This window comes from Gambusia affinis, linkage group LG02, assembly GCF_019740435.1.
Source record: "Gambusia affinis linkage group LG02, SWU_Gaff_1.0, whole genome shotgun sequence".
Lineage (NCBI taxonomy): Eukaryota > Metazoa > Chordata > Actinopteri > Cyprinodontiformes > Poeciliidae > Gambusia > Gambusia affinis.
Genome location: NC_057869.1, coordinates 24,001,243 through 24,016,880, shown reverse-complemented (window position 1 = coordinate 24,016,880; position 15,638 = coordinate 24,001,243). Strand labels below are relative to the sequence as shown.

The 15,638-nt window shown below is 39.6% G+C and overlaps 1 protein-coding gene across 1 annotated transcript in view; it reads right to left on the bottom strand.

The window, feature by feature from the left end:
• The window catches only part of LOC122841692 (E3 SUMO-protein ligase PIAS1-like), a 79,764-nt gene extending 64,902 nt beyond the window's left edge, over positions 1 to 14,862 (bottom strand). Inside the window, exon 1 of the mRNA XM_044135234.1 lies at positions 14,663 to 14,862. Coding sequence (XP_043991169.1) covers positions 14,663 to 14,686 — 24 coding nt within the window. The 5' untranslated portion in view covers positions 14,687 to 14,862. The remainder of the gene's footprint in view (positions 1 to 14,662) is intronic.
• Between the last annotated feature and the right edge of the window lie 776 nt (positions 14,863 to 15,638).

Here is a 15,638-nt window from a genome sequence, read left to right as displayed (position 1 = left end):
ATCATTTCAGATACCACTTGCAATGCAAAGTATTTGAGCTCAAGTTGAAGCTACATCCAAATTGCAGCCACGTTCTCCAGACCCGACACGCAGCGAGTCAACACCGGCGTAACTACTGGACACTATTAAGCTCACGGTGATCGCATGTGCCGGCCAAATGGTTTGTGCGTGCACAAAAACCTCAAGTGCAGCTCTCAGCCACATGACAATCATATGACACCAACACAATTATATTTTCCCCCGTGTGCGTGTGAAAAAAAAATCCGCAATGGTTCCCGGAAGCCTTGCAGTTCAAGCCCTCTTTAAAAACACCAAGGGATTTCTACCCATGATTACTTCCTGTGCCATTTAACGAGGGGAATGATTAAAATGTTGGAATGCAAACACTGCTTTTGCTCCCATCGCCTACGGGGACAAAAAAAAAAATACCACGAATAGTTTCTACCTTTCATGACGACACAGAGAAGTAATGCAGTGAAACGCGAGCCTCCAGACCACGCCTTGTTTTTGACGCCAGGCCTTCGACACTCCCCTGAATTTACACTTGAAAACCTTTAGGAAAACGTCTGCAGTCATCCAGGGTGGGGGGGCAGCGAACATTCATCACCGTGTATGAAAACATGTGGATTGCTTTCAGAGCTCCCACTGCAATCAATTATCTAAAACAAACACTCCAGCTATAACTTTATGAGACAGGCCTCTGGGGATTATGATCTAACAGTTAATCTAATTACCAGGCACACTGCTGGCAAATGCTTCAACTGTGAGCAGAATATGATCAGCTTGGATTTGTCAAAAGAGACGCATATTAGAACACATATATCCTGCATAACACAATGTCCAAAAGGTGTGCTTAAGAAAAAAGAAACGTGATACAGTCAAAGACGACATAAAAAGCTAAATATTTATCTTTTCTAAGAAGAGTTAGGCTTTCAGACGGCTGTTATGTTTTGAATGTGAAGTCTGAAAGCAGCATGAGAAACTTTGTCAAAGTCATATGAGCCAAAATCCTGGTAAGGTTTTCTTTTTTTTTTTTTTGAGGGGACTGAGGTCTAAAAGACAATAGAAGCTGATTTCTTTAATCAGTCATAACTTCTTTAATCAGGAAAAGTATTCATTTTTAAAGAGAAAAATACATTTATTGATTTTTACTTCTTAAGAGTTAAACCACACGTGATTTGTTTATCATTTACTTCTGAGGAGACAAACTTTTTTTTTTTTTTTTTTGGTAAATATTATGAAGCAGTCCTAATTCTCCCGGAGTGCCTGAAAGCCTGCTGGACTTTAAGTCAACAAATTGCCAATTATACTCGTGAAACTGACCATGATGAAGCTTAATGTCCCTCTACAACAAATTAACAGTATCTGAAAAATACATCTTTAAGAAATAGGAAAAAGAAATCCATTAAAAACTTCAATCAGAACCTGAGCGATCCATTCAGATAGCTATCACTTTTTTAAAGCCGTGTTGACACAACACTGGACAATCCCTTGAGTTATTTATGTCTGAATGATTTACAGGTCAGGGTTGAGTGGCTTACAGAACAAAAATAACATTCCTAGTATATTAGTCAGGTATCGAACTGGACGAGAGCAGAAACAAACCGCAAGTGTCACGATTTGTCTTTAAGAATCTTTAGAAACACAACAAAAAATCCCAATAAAAACACATTTTTGGGTTAGAAGAACATGTGGCTTGTTGGAAGTAAAACATGAACAAATATGGGATGATTAAAAGACTTTCAAGCGTGCGAAAAATAGTTGTCAAAACTTTTCACTACTACTTATTTAAGCTCCTTGTATGATGGCAAACATTTCCTAATTGCAATCAAATTAAAAACATACAAAATGAAATAAATAATACTGTAAAAATCATGTTTCATAATAATCACACTAAAAAGGCTAAAACCTAACTGGAGCACAAAAGGCTTTAATACGCTGACTAGGGGTGCCCTGGTTGCTGTTTTCTGGTCGATCAACGATCAATAATCAGCTTGACTTGTCAATTCCAATTTGGGTCAATATTAACTTTTTTGTCTAAGTTGGCAACATTGGGGCGATTATTGCCACCTATTGTCAGTAAACGTTGTCTCACGGTGGAGGAAATGGGGACTGTGGCTGATTTCCAGACCTTTCCAGAGGTAGATATTGGTTTCACCTGCAAGTATCGGCCGATCTCCCGTAATGAAGAAAATCAGGCTGGAATATCATTGCACAGTGCTGATGTGATCCGCTTTGAAATAATAAGTGGAATAATAATTCACAATAGACAAATTAAAGACAAACCAAAACCACTCGCATGTAATCACTCTGTTTTTCTCTCCTGCTTGGCTAAAAAAAACTTTCAGATCTGAGTTTGTTTCGTTTTATCTTGAAACAAACAAACCCAGATAAACAAAATCTGGACGTTTCCACCCTAAACACAACCTGCAGCCATAAACAAAAATCATGAAAATCAATGACTTCGTTTCACCTGTTCCTCTTGTTTGGCCAGGGTAAAAAAAGAAAAGAAAAAAAAAAACACCAGGTAGCACAAATCCTAAATATCTGCCTTGTTGTTATCCAGAAAAACACAGCTGAGCTCTCTGTGTTTACTTGCACGTCTAAAATAAACCTGTGCAGCTCTTTCGTTTGGTTTTGAGAAGGTGAACAGTACTGCAGTTCTTCTGAATCCCTGGAGGCTGGGAGATGGTGAGGCTCAAGTTGTGCCAGGCAGTCTCTGCAGGATGTGTGTGTGCAGGCGTGCGTGTGTGTGTGTGTGTGTGTGTAGGTGTGTGGTGGATGGGGGGTGGAAGCAGAGGTTGAACACTACCTGGCCATTATATAAAGCTCCAACTCTCGGCTACAGGGCTCTGTACTTAGCGCCAGCCTCCTCCCCTCTTTGTCCTCCCATCCCCCAACCTCTTAGCCTTCCAGCTTCTCTGACTCAAGCTAAACTATGAAATGCTCCGCCTGTTGTTTTCTCCCTCTCTCCTCTCTCTAGAGCCCCAATCATGGTGTGCATTGTGGCTCAAACAAAAGAACATTTGGGGGAGATAAAGACGTACACGAGTGCAGGTCTCCTTGCAGCTGGATAAGATCAGGTGACCCAGCTGGACGTGGTCCTGAAAGACGTCTCTTTTAATCATTAAACGCCACTCATCCACACCTGAGGACACTGAGGTCTAGTCCCAGCTTGCCACGGGAAGATAGACATCTAAAACCAGCTGTGTCCAATGCCGAGCATCACGAAATGTTGACAAGGGCGTTTCTGATCTGAGGCCAAGATGGCGAAGGTTCAAGTCGCACCGTTTTTAAATGCTAACGAAATCGCCTGTGAACGAGAAGAACCAAATCTCCTGTTTCGTAAAGACAGAATGGCCGTCTTAAAAAGTGCAAAGCTGGATGCCGAAGACGGAAAAGAGGAGCTGTGCTCGCACTCTGCTGCAGCCTTTTAGTCCAGCTCGGTTGGCAGAGGTCGGCAGAACTTGAGATGAAGGGGAATGGCAGAGAAGGGAGCAGGAGACGGCAGGCTGGGCAGGACCGCAGATGCCTTTTATCTTGAGGAGCCTCTTTGATGTTTGACTGCATATACGGACGACGTAACTGTGGTTACGTTGCTGAGCTCCGGTCCGGAGTTTCATTCAGAGGAAAGATGGCAGCCTTGATGTGTTCACAAGATTTCATTTCCTTTCTGCTCCATATCTAACTGCAAATGCGTGACACTGATGCAGAAAGAGGTAAAAATACCAAATTTACGTGGTTTGTTGCATCTTAAGTTAACCACTAAAGTATAAAATTATATAAAACATGAACCCCTTTATTTATGTTTTGAGACTTCCCTTTAAAAGTACATAAAAACATAGTGTGACACATGGTTACATCATCTTAAGAACCGCAGTTACCTTGAAAACGACCTATATAGACAGGTGGATTCAGTCCCAAAAGACTCTCCATCCAAGGTGCCATCTACCTTTCTGACAGTTAGCAAACCAAGCAGTGTACTTTGAGTAAAACCTAACTTTTAATTGAAAGTGAAATTAAAGCTTTGCAACGTATCGAATGGCTGCAGTAATTGAAATGTTTGCGATGTCATTGTATTCAATGTCACAATCACAAGAACTCTCCTTGATCTGATGCACGTCGTGCAAATAATTAGGGGCGTAACAATACCTAAAACTCACAGGATGAGACGAGACATGATAAGGATTTCACAAGAACAAGATTGGATTTTAATATTGCTTTCGAGAAAACTTCAAAGATCAAGTTTATGCTACAAAAAGGCCTTTATTTTGCATTGTTATTGATTTTACTCCAAATTCAACAAGCTGACATCTTTTTGTTAGGATTTCTTTTTCTCTCTTCAGATCTTAGCACAGTGCTGAAACTGTGCATGGTCTGCAGTACAACATTCACCACTGCCCTGTCAGTACTGACAGCGTGTGCTGTGTAGCTCAACGTACTCCTACACATCAAGTCATTGTTTGTTACAGCGATTCTTTCTACCTCTTTCAACGTCTGAGCAACTTACTGTGCTTACAAATGGTTTGTGTCTTTTCTTGTGTTGCCATTTATTGTACCTATTAGGGATGCACCAATTTATCGGCCAGCCGATTTATTGGTGATTGGCCGATTTTTACATGTGAAGCAGATCTTGACTACTGATTTTATCTACCTCTGCAAAGGTATTTAAATCAACTGGTATCTTTTTCTGCTCTGCTGTGAGAGAAGTTTCACTGGCAGACCGGCCCACCAGATCAGGTCATTATGTTTGCAGTTAACAATAGTCCTCTCACTGTTGGCAACTCATCAATTTTCTTGCTACATTTTAGACAAAAAAGAAATTGGTATCACCCAAAATTGGAATCGGTAGGTCAGGCTTTTTAATAGATCGTTAGTCGGCCAGAAAACTGCAATCGGTGCACCCCTAGTTCCTACTAAGAACCCAAAAAGATGCCAGACAAAGGATTTAAGAGTAGCTGCTGCATCTTTGGTGAGGCAACATCATACTGACTGCAACTGGCTAGCGCTCGCGAGGTAGCATTCAACTGAACAAGAAGTACTGTGATATTTCAAGATCGTTGGGTTTACGTAAACCTTTCAGTGCTGAAAACACAAATAATGGACAGCAACATCTTCGATTAATTGAAAATCTGCAATTTTCAAAAATGATAGAAATTTTGTGACCAAGATGCTAAAACTTGTAAATATAATTTAAAGGAAACAAAACAGCGGGGGAAATGTGGGGTAATAGCCGCCATATTTGTCACAATATTCAACAGTGTTGCATGTTTTTCTAATGCCATGCAGCTCCAGTTGAAGATACACAAGTGTTCCCACTAGAAACCCAAAATATCTCACAGCATCTTGTGTCTCATACTGTGGTTTTTTTTCTTGTCTTTCATAAGAAAACAAAGACAGAGGAACAGTGTGGCACATTTCCGCCTCATCTAAAAGAAAAATAATGCATATAATTTACAATCTATCCAAAGATTCACTGTCAGATCGGTCAGATAAACCTTCGATGCATTTTGTTTCTATAGCAGCTGGTATCCTGAACCTCACAAAATGTGGTGGGGACTGTATGATGGGACACTACGAGTCACTTATAGCTCATATTTTCCTATGGATTATATGGAGCTTTGCCTTAACAATCCACACTGATATTGTTAGCTGTGATTCTAAGAATAGTTTCCTGTTTTTAACGGAACAAATCGATTTGGCCAAAGATCAGACAGTAAAACAGCAATCTCAGGAAACCTAATGATAAATATTACAGGCAATTAGAGTTGTAAAAAAGTGAAGCAGAGGCTTTATGACATTACCTGGGGTAATAAACGATGAAAAACTGTACACCGCTCGTTATAAGTCAGAGACACTGTGGTCAATAAACAATACCTTTTATTTCCCCAAACAGCTTTCTCTGACAAACAAAAACAGAGATTACTTTAAAACTCTGCCACAGACAAATGGTCCACTAATTAAACTGATGAGGATAAACAAACAAGATGCCGCTGATTTAATCAAACTAACCTTTAGCTTACAAAATATGAACTTGCTTTTTCAGTTAATCACTTGATGATGATTACAACATTGTGCGCTGCTGCCCTCCAATTTGGAGATTTCACAAGTGGAAGACAGAGAAGTGCAGTCTGAAGTTTCCTTGCAGATCCAAAAGGATTGGGCCGCTCTGAGCGGACTACTTCCTAAAGAATGAGGAGCGTTTGGTGAATCACTGGGTTCAGCAGCGCTCCCCAAGGTCAAAAGGTCAGTGTAGAGGCTGCGACTGGTCAGACTGCAATAAAAAACAGATTTTTCAGTAATTACGAGTTATTACGTCATCTCATCTGACACGTTTCATGACAAAAAAATATTTTCTTCCAGTGCAGATGGATGCTTCAGTTTCTAACTTCCTGCTTTATATTCATCAAATGTAAGAAAAATGTAAAATCTCTCTTTTACCAGAAGTGAACATTTACTTATTCCTCATGTAAAGTAAGACCTGAATCAGCAGCAGACTCAGATTGAAAATTTATTTTAACCAAGACGTCTTTCAGGGGGGGAAAAAAAAATAAAAAATGGCAGCAGATAGTAAAACAATGCTATCTACTGCTAGCATTGCAGCAGTAGATAGCTGCTAAAATAAAATGTTTTTTCTTCTTTTGCATTTCAGATGGCAAGTTAAAAATTAGATATACTCTTCTAAATAATCAACAAAAAATTTTTTGTTTGTATTACAGCATCCAATGCTAATTTTTAATGTTTCAACTGGTATTTGGATGATTAAATCTTTCAATTTGGGATCCAGATTTTTGAGAATGAAAGGTATCCTTGCCATTATCCTGATATTTTATCTCCTTCTCCAGATCCTCTAACAGATTTATGTCAGGTCAACTAACGGGAGTACACCAACAGGAGAATTTGGGCCTATAAACATCAATATAAACATTGCTGTTTATGGCTGATATTTTCCAATTTGATATTTAATTCTCCACCTTTTGACACCATGAAATAACCACCACACCACTGACATCGCTTCACTGCTTCAGCTCAACACCTCACAATCCTGCACGACATCCTTACCACCAACACACGGTCCACCTTGTGCGTGGTTTCAAAGACCTTCCGTCTCCAAGTACTGATGAAGACTTATTGTGTATATGAGCTGTATCCCAGCTCCAAAACATTGTATTCAGATGACTGAATTATCTCCCCAGTCACCAGGTTTTGCAAGGGCCAACTAATCAGTCGTTCACTTCACCCAGAAGTGTTCAAAAGAAATAAAGCATGAAAACTCCCAGCTTCACCGATAATATTGACTGGGACTACATGTCTCTACCCTCAACATTATCCCATGTTAACAAAATATATATATATATTAAACAGTTTCATGGTGTCATTATGACACCTTCAAGGTACAGACATGATTTATACAGTTGCAGCTTCAAAACCACAAAAATCATTTGCTGTAGTCACTTTGTTGTTCAAATTTCTAGGTAATAGCAGAAAGAGTCAGTTCGCATGACAGGTTATTTATTCCACTGTCACGTGTTGGACCAGAATAACGGACCCAGTGTGTGTTGCTGCACACCGTCAGTCAAGCTGGCTGGAGGAAGAGAACTCTCATAAATTTGTCTTTGTTGAAAGAAAGATGAAGTTGGCTGTTTAGAAATACTTGCTGTTGCAAAAAAAAAAAAAAAAAAAAAAGAACAACTGTGCCTTTTATGCACTACACAGATAAGATAAGGTGAATTTTAAAAGAGATGTCCTCCAAAAGCTGTGATAGGGTGTAATGGCGAAATAAAGAAAGAAAGTCAGACTAGTTCATCAAAGAAAACCGGCTTGTTTTAGTACCTTTTCTTTATGTTACACTATGCTGTCTCATTTTCATTACCTGTTATCTTTTCAGCAAAACTAAATTAGCTATAAGAAAACAAATATATCTATAGGAACATTTTAAAATAGCAGGGTTTCCCCCCCCCATGTACAGTGATCCCTCGTTTTTCACGGGGATTAGGTTCCAAAAAGAACCAGTGAAAGGCGAAATCTGTGAAGAAGTTACCTTTATTTTTTACAATTATTATACAGCATAATTAAATACTCTACATTGAAACCAAAAAACAAAAGCTTTTTTCAGGCCTAAGCTTTTTTTTTTTAACAAATAGAACACGTTCTTACAAATAACTACAGTAAAATAATCATTTTAGTTATCAATACAAAGTACAGTAGGACAAATTGGGACAAATTGTGACTCGAATATTTCTCTGTGCCTCTTCCTGCGACTCTGCTCTCTAGTGTCTTTTTCTTCTGAAGCCTGTGGTGCAGGTGTGCTTTTTTCGAGAGAAGAACATAGTTATCGGTAGTTGTTGTCGCTCTTTTTTCTTCTGGGCAAAAATATTTGCCAGAATTTGCCAAGCTGTATTTCGTATATTTAAATACCGTAACGTTATTGGCACACAGGTAGAGAAGAAGCGCGGAGACTGTTTAGCCAATCAGGACGCAGAACATAATGCGCTGTGGAAAAAAAATTTAAAAAAACTGCACAAAAAACTCAGCGAAGCAGCGAAAGGTGAACCGTGTTACAGCGAGGGTTCACTGTATTATAAGCCTGGCGGGCCACCAGGCCTTACTTGTGCCCCCACCGGGCCAAGCTTTGCTTATTTATTTTAGTTTTTGTTTTTTTTAATGATTGCATTTTTCTTAAAAAAAAAAAACAAAACAAAACAAAAAAAAACTTTATAGTTGGTGTTTAGGTATTAATCTTCCAATCAAGTTATAGTTTCAAATTTCCTGTCAACTTTAAACATTTTTTAATCCAGAAACGATGCAGACCGCTGAATGACTGCTTTGGGCCCCAAGCACCAGGGAAACCTTGAGTAGTGTATTTCATTTTTGTCATGTTTTTCTTATTTAGCAAATAAAACATGAAAGTACTGTATATTTTTTTTCTTACTGATGTTTATTCAATATTTTGGTGATATAAAATATAAAATCTCATTAAATGGGGTCCATCATACTGCAAAGAGAGAGTCCTGAATAGAGATTCTGACTGTGGCTGAGATTGATTAGGAATTGGATACTAATGCTGATGTACCTTATTTCTCTGACTGTTGTACCACACAGCAGCAAATAATAATAATAATAATAATAATAAGTGCATGATAAGTCATAAAAGTGACAAATCTCCATTGCAGAAAGCTGCAGATGGAGGGAGTTATTGATTCTGAACACACAGCGCTCCTGACGTGTGCCACAGTAAAAAGGAAGGAGTACGCTTTAACGAACCCAACTTTTCAACCATTTACTTTTTCTTGTTTCCCAGCAAAACATCTCTAATACCTGAAATAATTTAACGTCCTGGAAATTATGCTGGAAGAAAAATGCCTTTTCTCTCTCTTTTTCCTCCAGCTGGAAACAAGCAATTGAGCTCCACACTGCTGCCTACCCATGTCCATCTCAAATGTGACATGTTTCCACAGCAACAGCACTGTGCAACTAAATCACCACAGGAGTTAAGGAAAGCTCCGTCTCTGCGAAAACCACACAAAAGTCGATGGCTGCAGACAACCGTGTACTCTCGCGGGGCAAGAAAAGTCTGATGATAATGGAGCTCGAATGGCGCTTTGACTGGGCGGAACATGTAGAACATGTATCACGTTGCCTGAAGTGACAAAACATGTTTGTTATCTTTGTCTGGCAGGCCGACTGGTGAGCCTCCCTGAATACCGAGAACAAGGGTAAAAAGGCAACAAACCGTCTACGACAGTTTGCTCCAGATGTTTCGACGCTAAACATCTCTGACATCTCTGGAGCAGAAGAAACATGCAACATCTGCATCAGGTTTGGCACTGTGTGGTTTATCACATCTGTTTTTGCACTGCTACCCGTCGTAACTCCATTTATCAAGTTTTTTATATATATATGTATACATTTCCCTCTTTTTCTGGGTTGGGTAAAAAGCTTCACATCTAAACCTTTACATCTTGAAAAGCTGCGTGCAGCATTCACGAGAACGGCAATCGCACACTCTGACATTTCCACCTGAACTTCTCATTCTGCTCCAACTGGAAATTAAGTGCGGCGATAATGACAACGGCAATAAAAGAAATAGGCAGGTGTTGAAAGGATGTAGGGAAGCAAAGACGAGGGCCTGTATCATTAGGGATTAACCTAGCCAGAGGCTCTACAAATAGACTGTCTCCACCTATAAGCTGCCTGCACATAGACAGTCATTTGTATTGCCAGGTTGCTGCTGCAGCAGCTCCGGAGAAGAAAGAAGACAGTTCAAAGGAGCTAAAGGCGGCTCGAGACTCCTCTCAAACAAAATGCAATGCAACAGGACATGCTGGAGAGAGCGGGCGGTCGGGTTAACAACATCTGAGGCTTTCAAGACGGTTTTATCGGAGATGACTGCACGGCAGCTTTATGCATTGATTCAGGATGTAAAGTATTAAACTATACAACCAGGAGCCTAATATATGTAAAAAGAATGATCGCCTCTTCCTAATGTCCTGAGGGGAGTTTTAACTGAATAAGACAACCCTGGAAGTGTTGAAATCTGTTTCAGTCTCCTTTAGGACAGACCCAACTCTAGGTGGCTACAAGATTCAAAGCAACGCTCAATAAAAATGAAGTCATAACGCTCGCTTAGGTGCATGCAAATTAAAAAAAAAAAAAAAAAAAAAAAAAAAACATTTCACACAAGTAAGAAATAATGAGCATGATAGGTCATAAGTTCAAGCTTCTGCAAACTGCTACCATTTATGCCAGGATGTTATTAATCCTATTAGTTATGGTTCTTGGAATCAAGTACCATAAGATACTTGATCTGCTTAAGGGAAGAAAAAACAAAAAGTTTTCAAAAACCATCTTCTTTGCATATTCCATAAAAGCCGACATCATGAAAAATTCTGAGAATTTGCATTGAGCTTTTGAAATATGTGGCTGGCTCTTTTTTTTCATAATTTTGTGACGTTTTATATAGCAAGTACAACTTGATGACCACTCATTTCCACAGACAGCAAAAAATAAATCTATTATATTAAGAGGACGCGTTATGATCAGGGCAAAAACCGTTTGGCTGAAACGGCAGATGATAGAATGCAAACAGTTGTTTGCACGCATTATAAATCTCCACACTGTCACAACTATAAATTTGCAGACTTGGCAGCTTCAGTGGTCAACATCACAGCTAGTTCTGCTCACACGGAGAGAAAAACTCTCTTATTTTGAAAGGTCAACTTTCCTTCATACAGTATTAAACAGAATTAAAAGTATGATGGCTCAGTTATTTACTTCCAAACAAAGTGAGAGAGGAAGTAGATAAATCACTGTTATCGTAAATATATCGGGACTTTATGAGCTCTAATGCTTCGCTAGCATGAAAACGTCCAGATTGATGCATCAGCATGAAACCTGAACCGAACACAGATCTAAACCAATCAGTTCGTTTAAAACGAGGATGACAAATCCACGAGAACCAATGACTGCGTGACGTCAATGGCTGCCAGGAAACACTTTGAGTCTTAGAAAAAATACGTGCGTCAAAAACCGCACATCTGAAAATAATGACGGTCTGTGGAGGCCAGAGCAATTTCAACTTTCTTACAGAGACAATGTTACCATCAACACATCACGTTTAGTTTCTTTCTGGACACCTTTCTGTTACACTCAATGCCTGTTCCACGCTTAACGCTCACCGACCTTTGCACAGTTTTCTCTGTTCATATAATGTTTGAGTGTTTCTTTGTCAAAGATATTGTAAATTTCTAAGCAGAAAGAGTCTTGTGCATCACAGTCGAAATCATAGACGCAAAACAAGACACAGTATGGCGTTTCAACATAAGCAAATTGCCATTTATTTCTTAGAAATGAAAGTCTTCAATCTTTTAAGTAGACAAAAGGAAAAAGTCTGAAAACATTTTCTGTACTTTTTCACGACTGTGTAGGAACTCTGTTTCCATACGAACCCAGAGCTTACATCTAAAGCTGAAACCATGGGTCTACTTGCTTAAGAGTGTCATAAAATAGTGAAGTGTTAGATTTTAAAGCAAACATTGGAAGAACTTCTGCTTCTTGGTGTTTAATCATCTGATATTTTCATCACTTTTAACAACACTGTTAGCTTATCCACTAATTGATAGCCTTACCTACTGATTAATTTACTATGAAATTTCAATCGAATTCAAGTTTATTTCGTCAAGGACAGCACATCAAACAACGTTGCAAGTTAAAAACAACGCAACGGTTGTTTGTACGTAGGTTTTCTAGCCCTGGGCTAATTTGCAAACCCAGTGTTTGGTTGAACCTTTTTAAAGACAAAGAATTTCAAACTAATTTGTCTTTAAACTGGTAGTTCCCCGAGACTTATCCTAATAACGGCACGAGATTGAAGTTACACAGAAGAAATCCATAAAGTTTCAGAATTTGCTACCACTTAATTGCAGCAAACACCAGCAGAGACTAATTTAATTAGAAGAAGTCCTGATGAAAATAGAACTAAAGATATCAGAACTGGGTCAATTTTCCCTTGACCAGCTCTGGTAAGCAGTCCAATTATTACAGAACCAGGGCCCTTTATTTTACCCTCAAACAAAGAATTCCCACTGTTTTCTTCGACAATTCGACTAAGAGACTCTAGCTTGGTGCAATGATTCAACTTAACAAAACAAACCAACAAAAAAAAAAAAAAGTGACAGTTTAGGGAAGTATCATGTAATGCAGGGGTGTCAAAGTCAAATGGACGGAGGGCCAAATAAAAAATTTAGGTACAAGCCGAGGGCCGGACTGATCGAATGTTCATTGAAATTTTTTTAAATGACGCATATAGTCTAGTGAACCTAATTGAACCTACTGAAAACCTAACAAATATATTCCAATATGATCAGATAAATAAAGCAATATTCTCTTATGGCTCTGTCAGTAATCTTTAATTTTCAACAGACACAACTGAAATATTTTTAAAATATAATTGGATTAAAATACAATAAAATAAAGTGCAAAAATCTATTAATCAAAAACAACACTTTCATCAAGGAGAAGTAACATGTAGTGAAAACAAATATTAAACTCAGTGTCCACCTTCCTTTTGCCATTTTTGATGGGTATCTGAAAGTTAATTTTACAGTTATGCTGACGACTGCTGTGCTAATAACCCTTCTAGACGGACGTGTCGCCAGACACATCGAAATTAGCAGTACCGTAATTCCGCCACACGTAGCGCTAAGTGGAAAAATTCCAACGGTTTCTGAAAGGGGAGACGTTGCACTTTCCAGCAAGTATCGGGTTAATACGGTAACTTCGCAGCTGCAGCTGCAGAAAGTGTAATTAATCCGGGGGGCACTCGTTTAATAGACGGTATATTTCGGCAATAACTTGGTGGATATTGAAAGTTCCGGTTGTTATGGATACATGGGTAAGTACATCATCTCACAGAACATTTAAAGAACTACTTACAGTTCAAATAAGGAAGATATTTTTTTTCAGACGGGGTGCCGGCTTGCTGCGGTCTGCGGGCCGGTTCTAATAATAAATCAAGATCATCCCAAGGGCCGTAAAAAATCTTCTCGCGGGCCGGATGTGGCCCGCGGGCCTTGACTCTGACATATGTGATGTAATGCATAAAGGAGGACAACCTTGTAATCAGTTCATAATAAGTAACATATCCATAAAATTGAATATCTGTATTCAAACTAACTTATGCAATCTGTTGGGTTTCAATGGAAAACATGTTTTCCCCACTGCATTCAATGCCACAATGAATTTTATTCAACCATTTGAGGATGAATTCAAACAGTACTTAAATAACACTTTACTGTTGCTTAATTCCGACTAGCATGAGACAGCCTTCGCTGCAAACCCGCTCTATATAAATATCGGCCAGGTCAAATCTAATCGGTGCAAAACCAATAAAGAAAACGAAGCCAGTTGTGACGGTGTTTGAACAGCAGGAGCTGGCACAGAAAAGGTTAGACAGATCCAAGAAACCGGTGTAAGAAAAGCTTTAAAATAAGACAAAATCATCCTGGAGCTCATGTAAAGACTGATCCCGGAATAACGGGAGTGAGCAGGCAGCGCACCGTTACACACACAGGTGTGCTGGATCATCAACAGGTAAACTAAACCTCAGGCTTATTGGTCCAGGCCAGGTGAGCTGCATCCACCTGCAGGCAGACTGGGCCTCTGCTCTTAAACGAAGCTGCATATCGATAACAATCTCCGGGTTGTAGATAAGCCCATAATAATGAGCGGGTTTTAACTAAGAATTTACAGGTGTGAAGAAGCTGCTTTCATTATATTCAACCCGCCTCGCGATCTGGAGGCTGCCGCCGCGTCAAAACCGCCCCGGCACGCAGGAGAAACTCGCATAAAAAACACAGTTTTAACTCATAGAGACCGAGTTGCAACCGGGATAAGTGACAGACGCCCGGGAAGGAGCTGGTGCGCTGAGGAAGACCGTCTGTTTCAGCCAAACCAGCGCCTCTCAACATCAACATAAACATGTTCGCAGGAGCTGTTGGGGGACTGAGAAAAAAAAAAGTTTCTGCCGCGTTTCGGTGGGAAACCTTCAACCCGAGAGGCTCCCAGCCATCCCGACACTCAGTCCGCTCCAGAACTGCACGGAGCCACAATGAAATACTGCAGGACCGGCTTAAATTTGTAATAATTTCAGGCTGCGCCTTACCTTCAGGTCCGCACTCTCCGCCATCTTCTATTTCTGTGCGCAGGCGTGCTGAGTTGTTGTCACATGACTGGGACGCGCAGAGGGGATTTGTGAACGCGCACAGAGCGATAGTGATGGGTTCAAGAGCACACCTGAAGATGGGAAAAACAAAAATCTATCCGTCTATCTGTCTACTTCTTGACAACGGCAACAAAAAATACAGTATTATTTTATATTAATATATATTTTTCCTATGCAAACTTGTTTAGTTTCAGTACAGTCGTTTTACTGGTAAACCTGTGAAGTGAGAGTGAAATTGCTATGTCTGTGTCACCTTTAGTTGTGTAAGTTACTTAGACAGCAACTTCACCATAATGACGGAGGAGAGCGACCATTACAACTAAGAGCAATAAAATAATTATTTATAAGCTAATAAAACCGCAATGTTATATGGTCCAATAAATGCAAGTTGTAAACTTGTAATAGGCAGACTTGTTTGAAAAATGTGTATAAATCATTGTCTTCCTGTAGCTTTTTGGTTTGCATCCAGCTAGCTCTACCACCTTTGTCCAAGAGAAACAACAAAGATGGACAGAAATACTGCAGAAAGCACCGAGATGCACAGCAAGAAACTCCTTTGGATTTCCAGGGTCGTGTGGGAGATAATTTGTCCTGAGAAGAAAAAGAAAAAAAGAAGTGAGATTTGATATGTGGCTGGTGTGGAGCTCACAACATTAAGCATTCTGATACAATCTCTGTGTTGAGCTACTTCTCATCTCATGGAATCGGTCCCAATGCTTCACAAGATCACTGCCAAGAAAAAGAAAAAAAAAGGGTGATCAAAAAGTCCTCCGAGAGCAACTCGTGATGAACTGTGCATCTGCTAGCATGATGGACCACCATGCACTGAACAAAGAATAACAAGGTGAATCAAAGAGCAGAACTTTGAAATTTGGCATCCTCTCTCTCTACTCTCTGCACTTTGACCCCGTTTTAA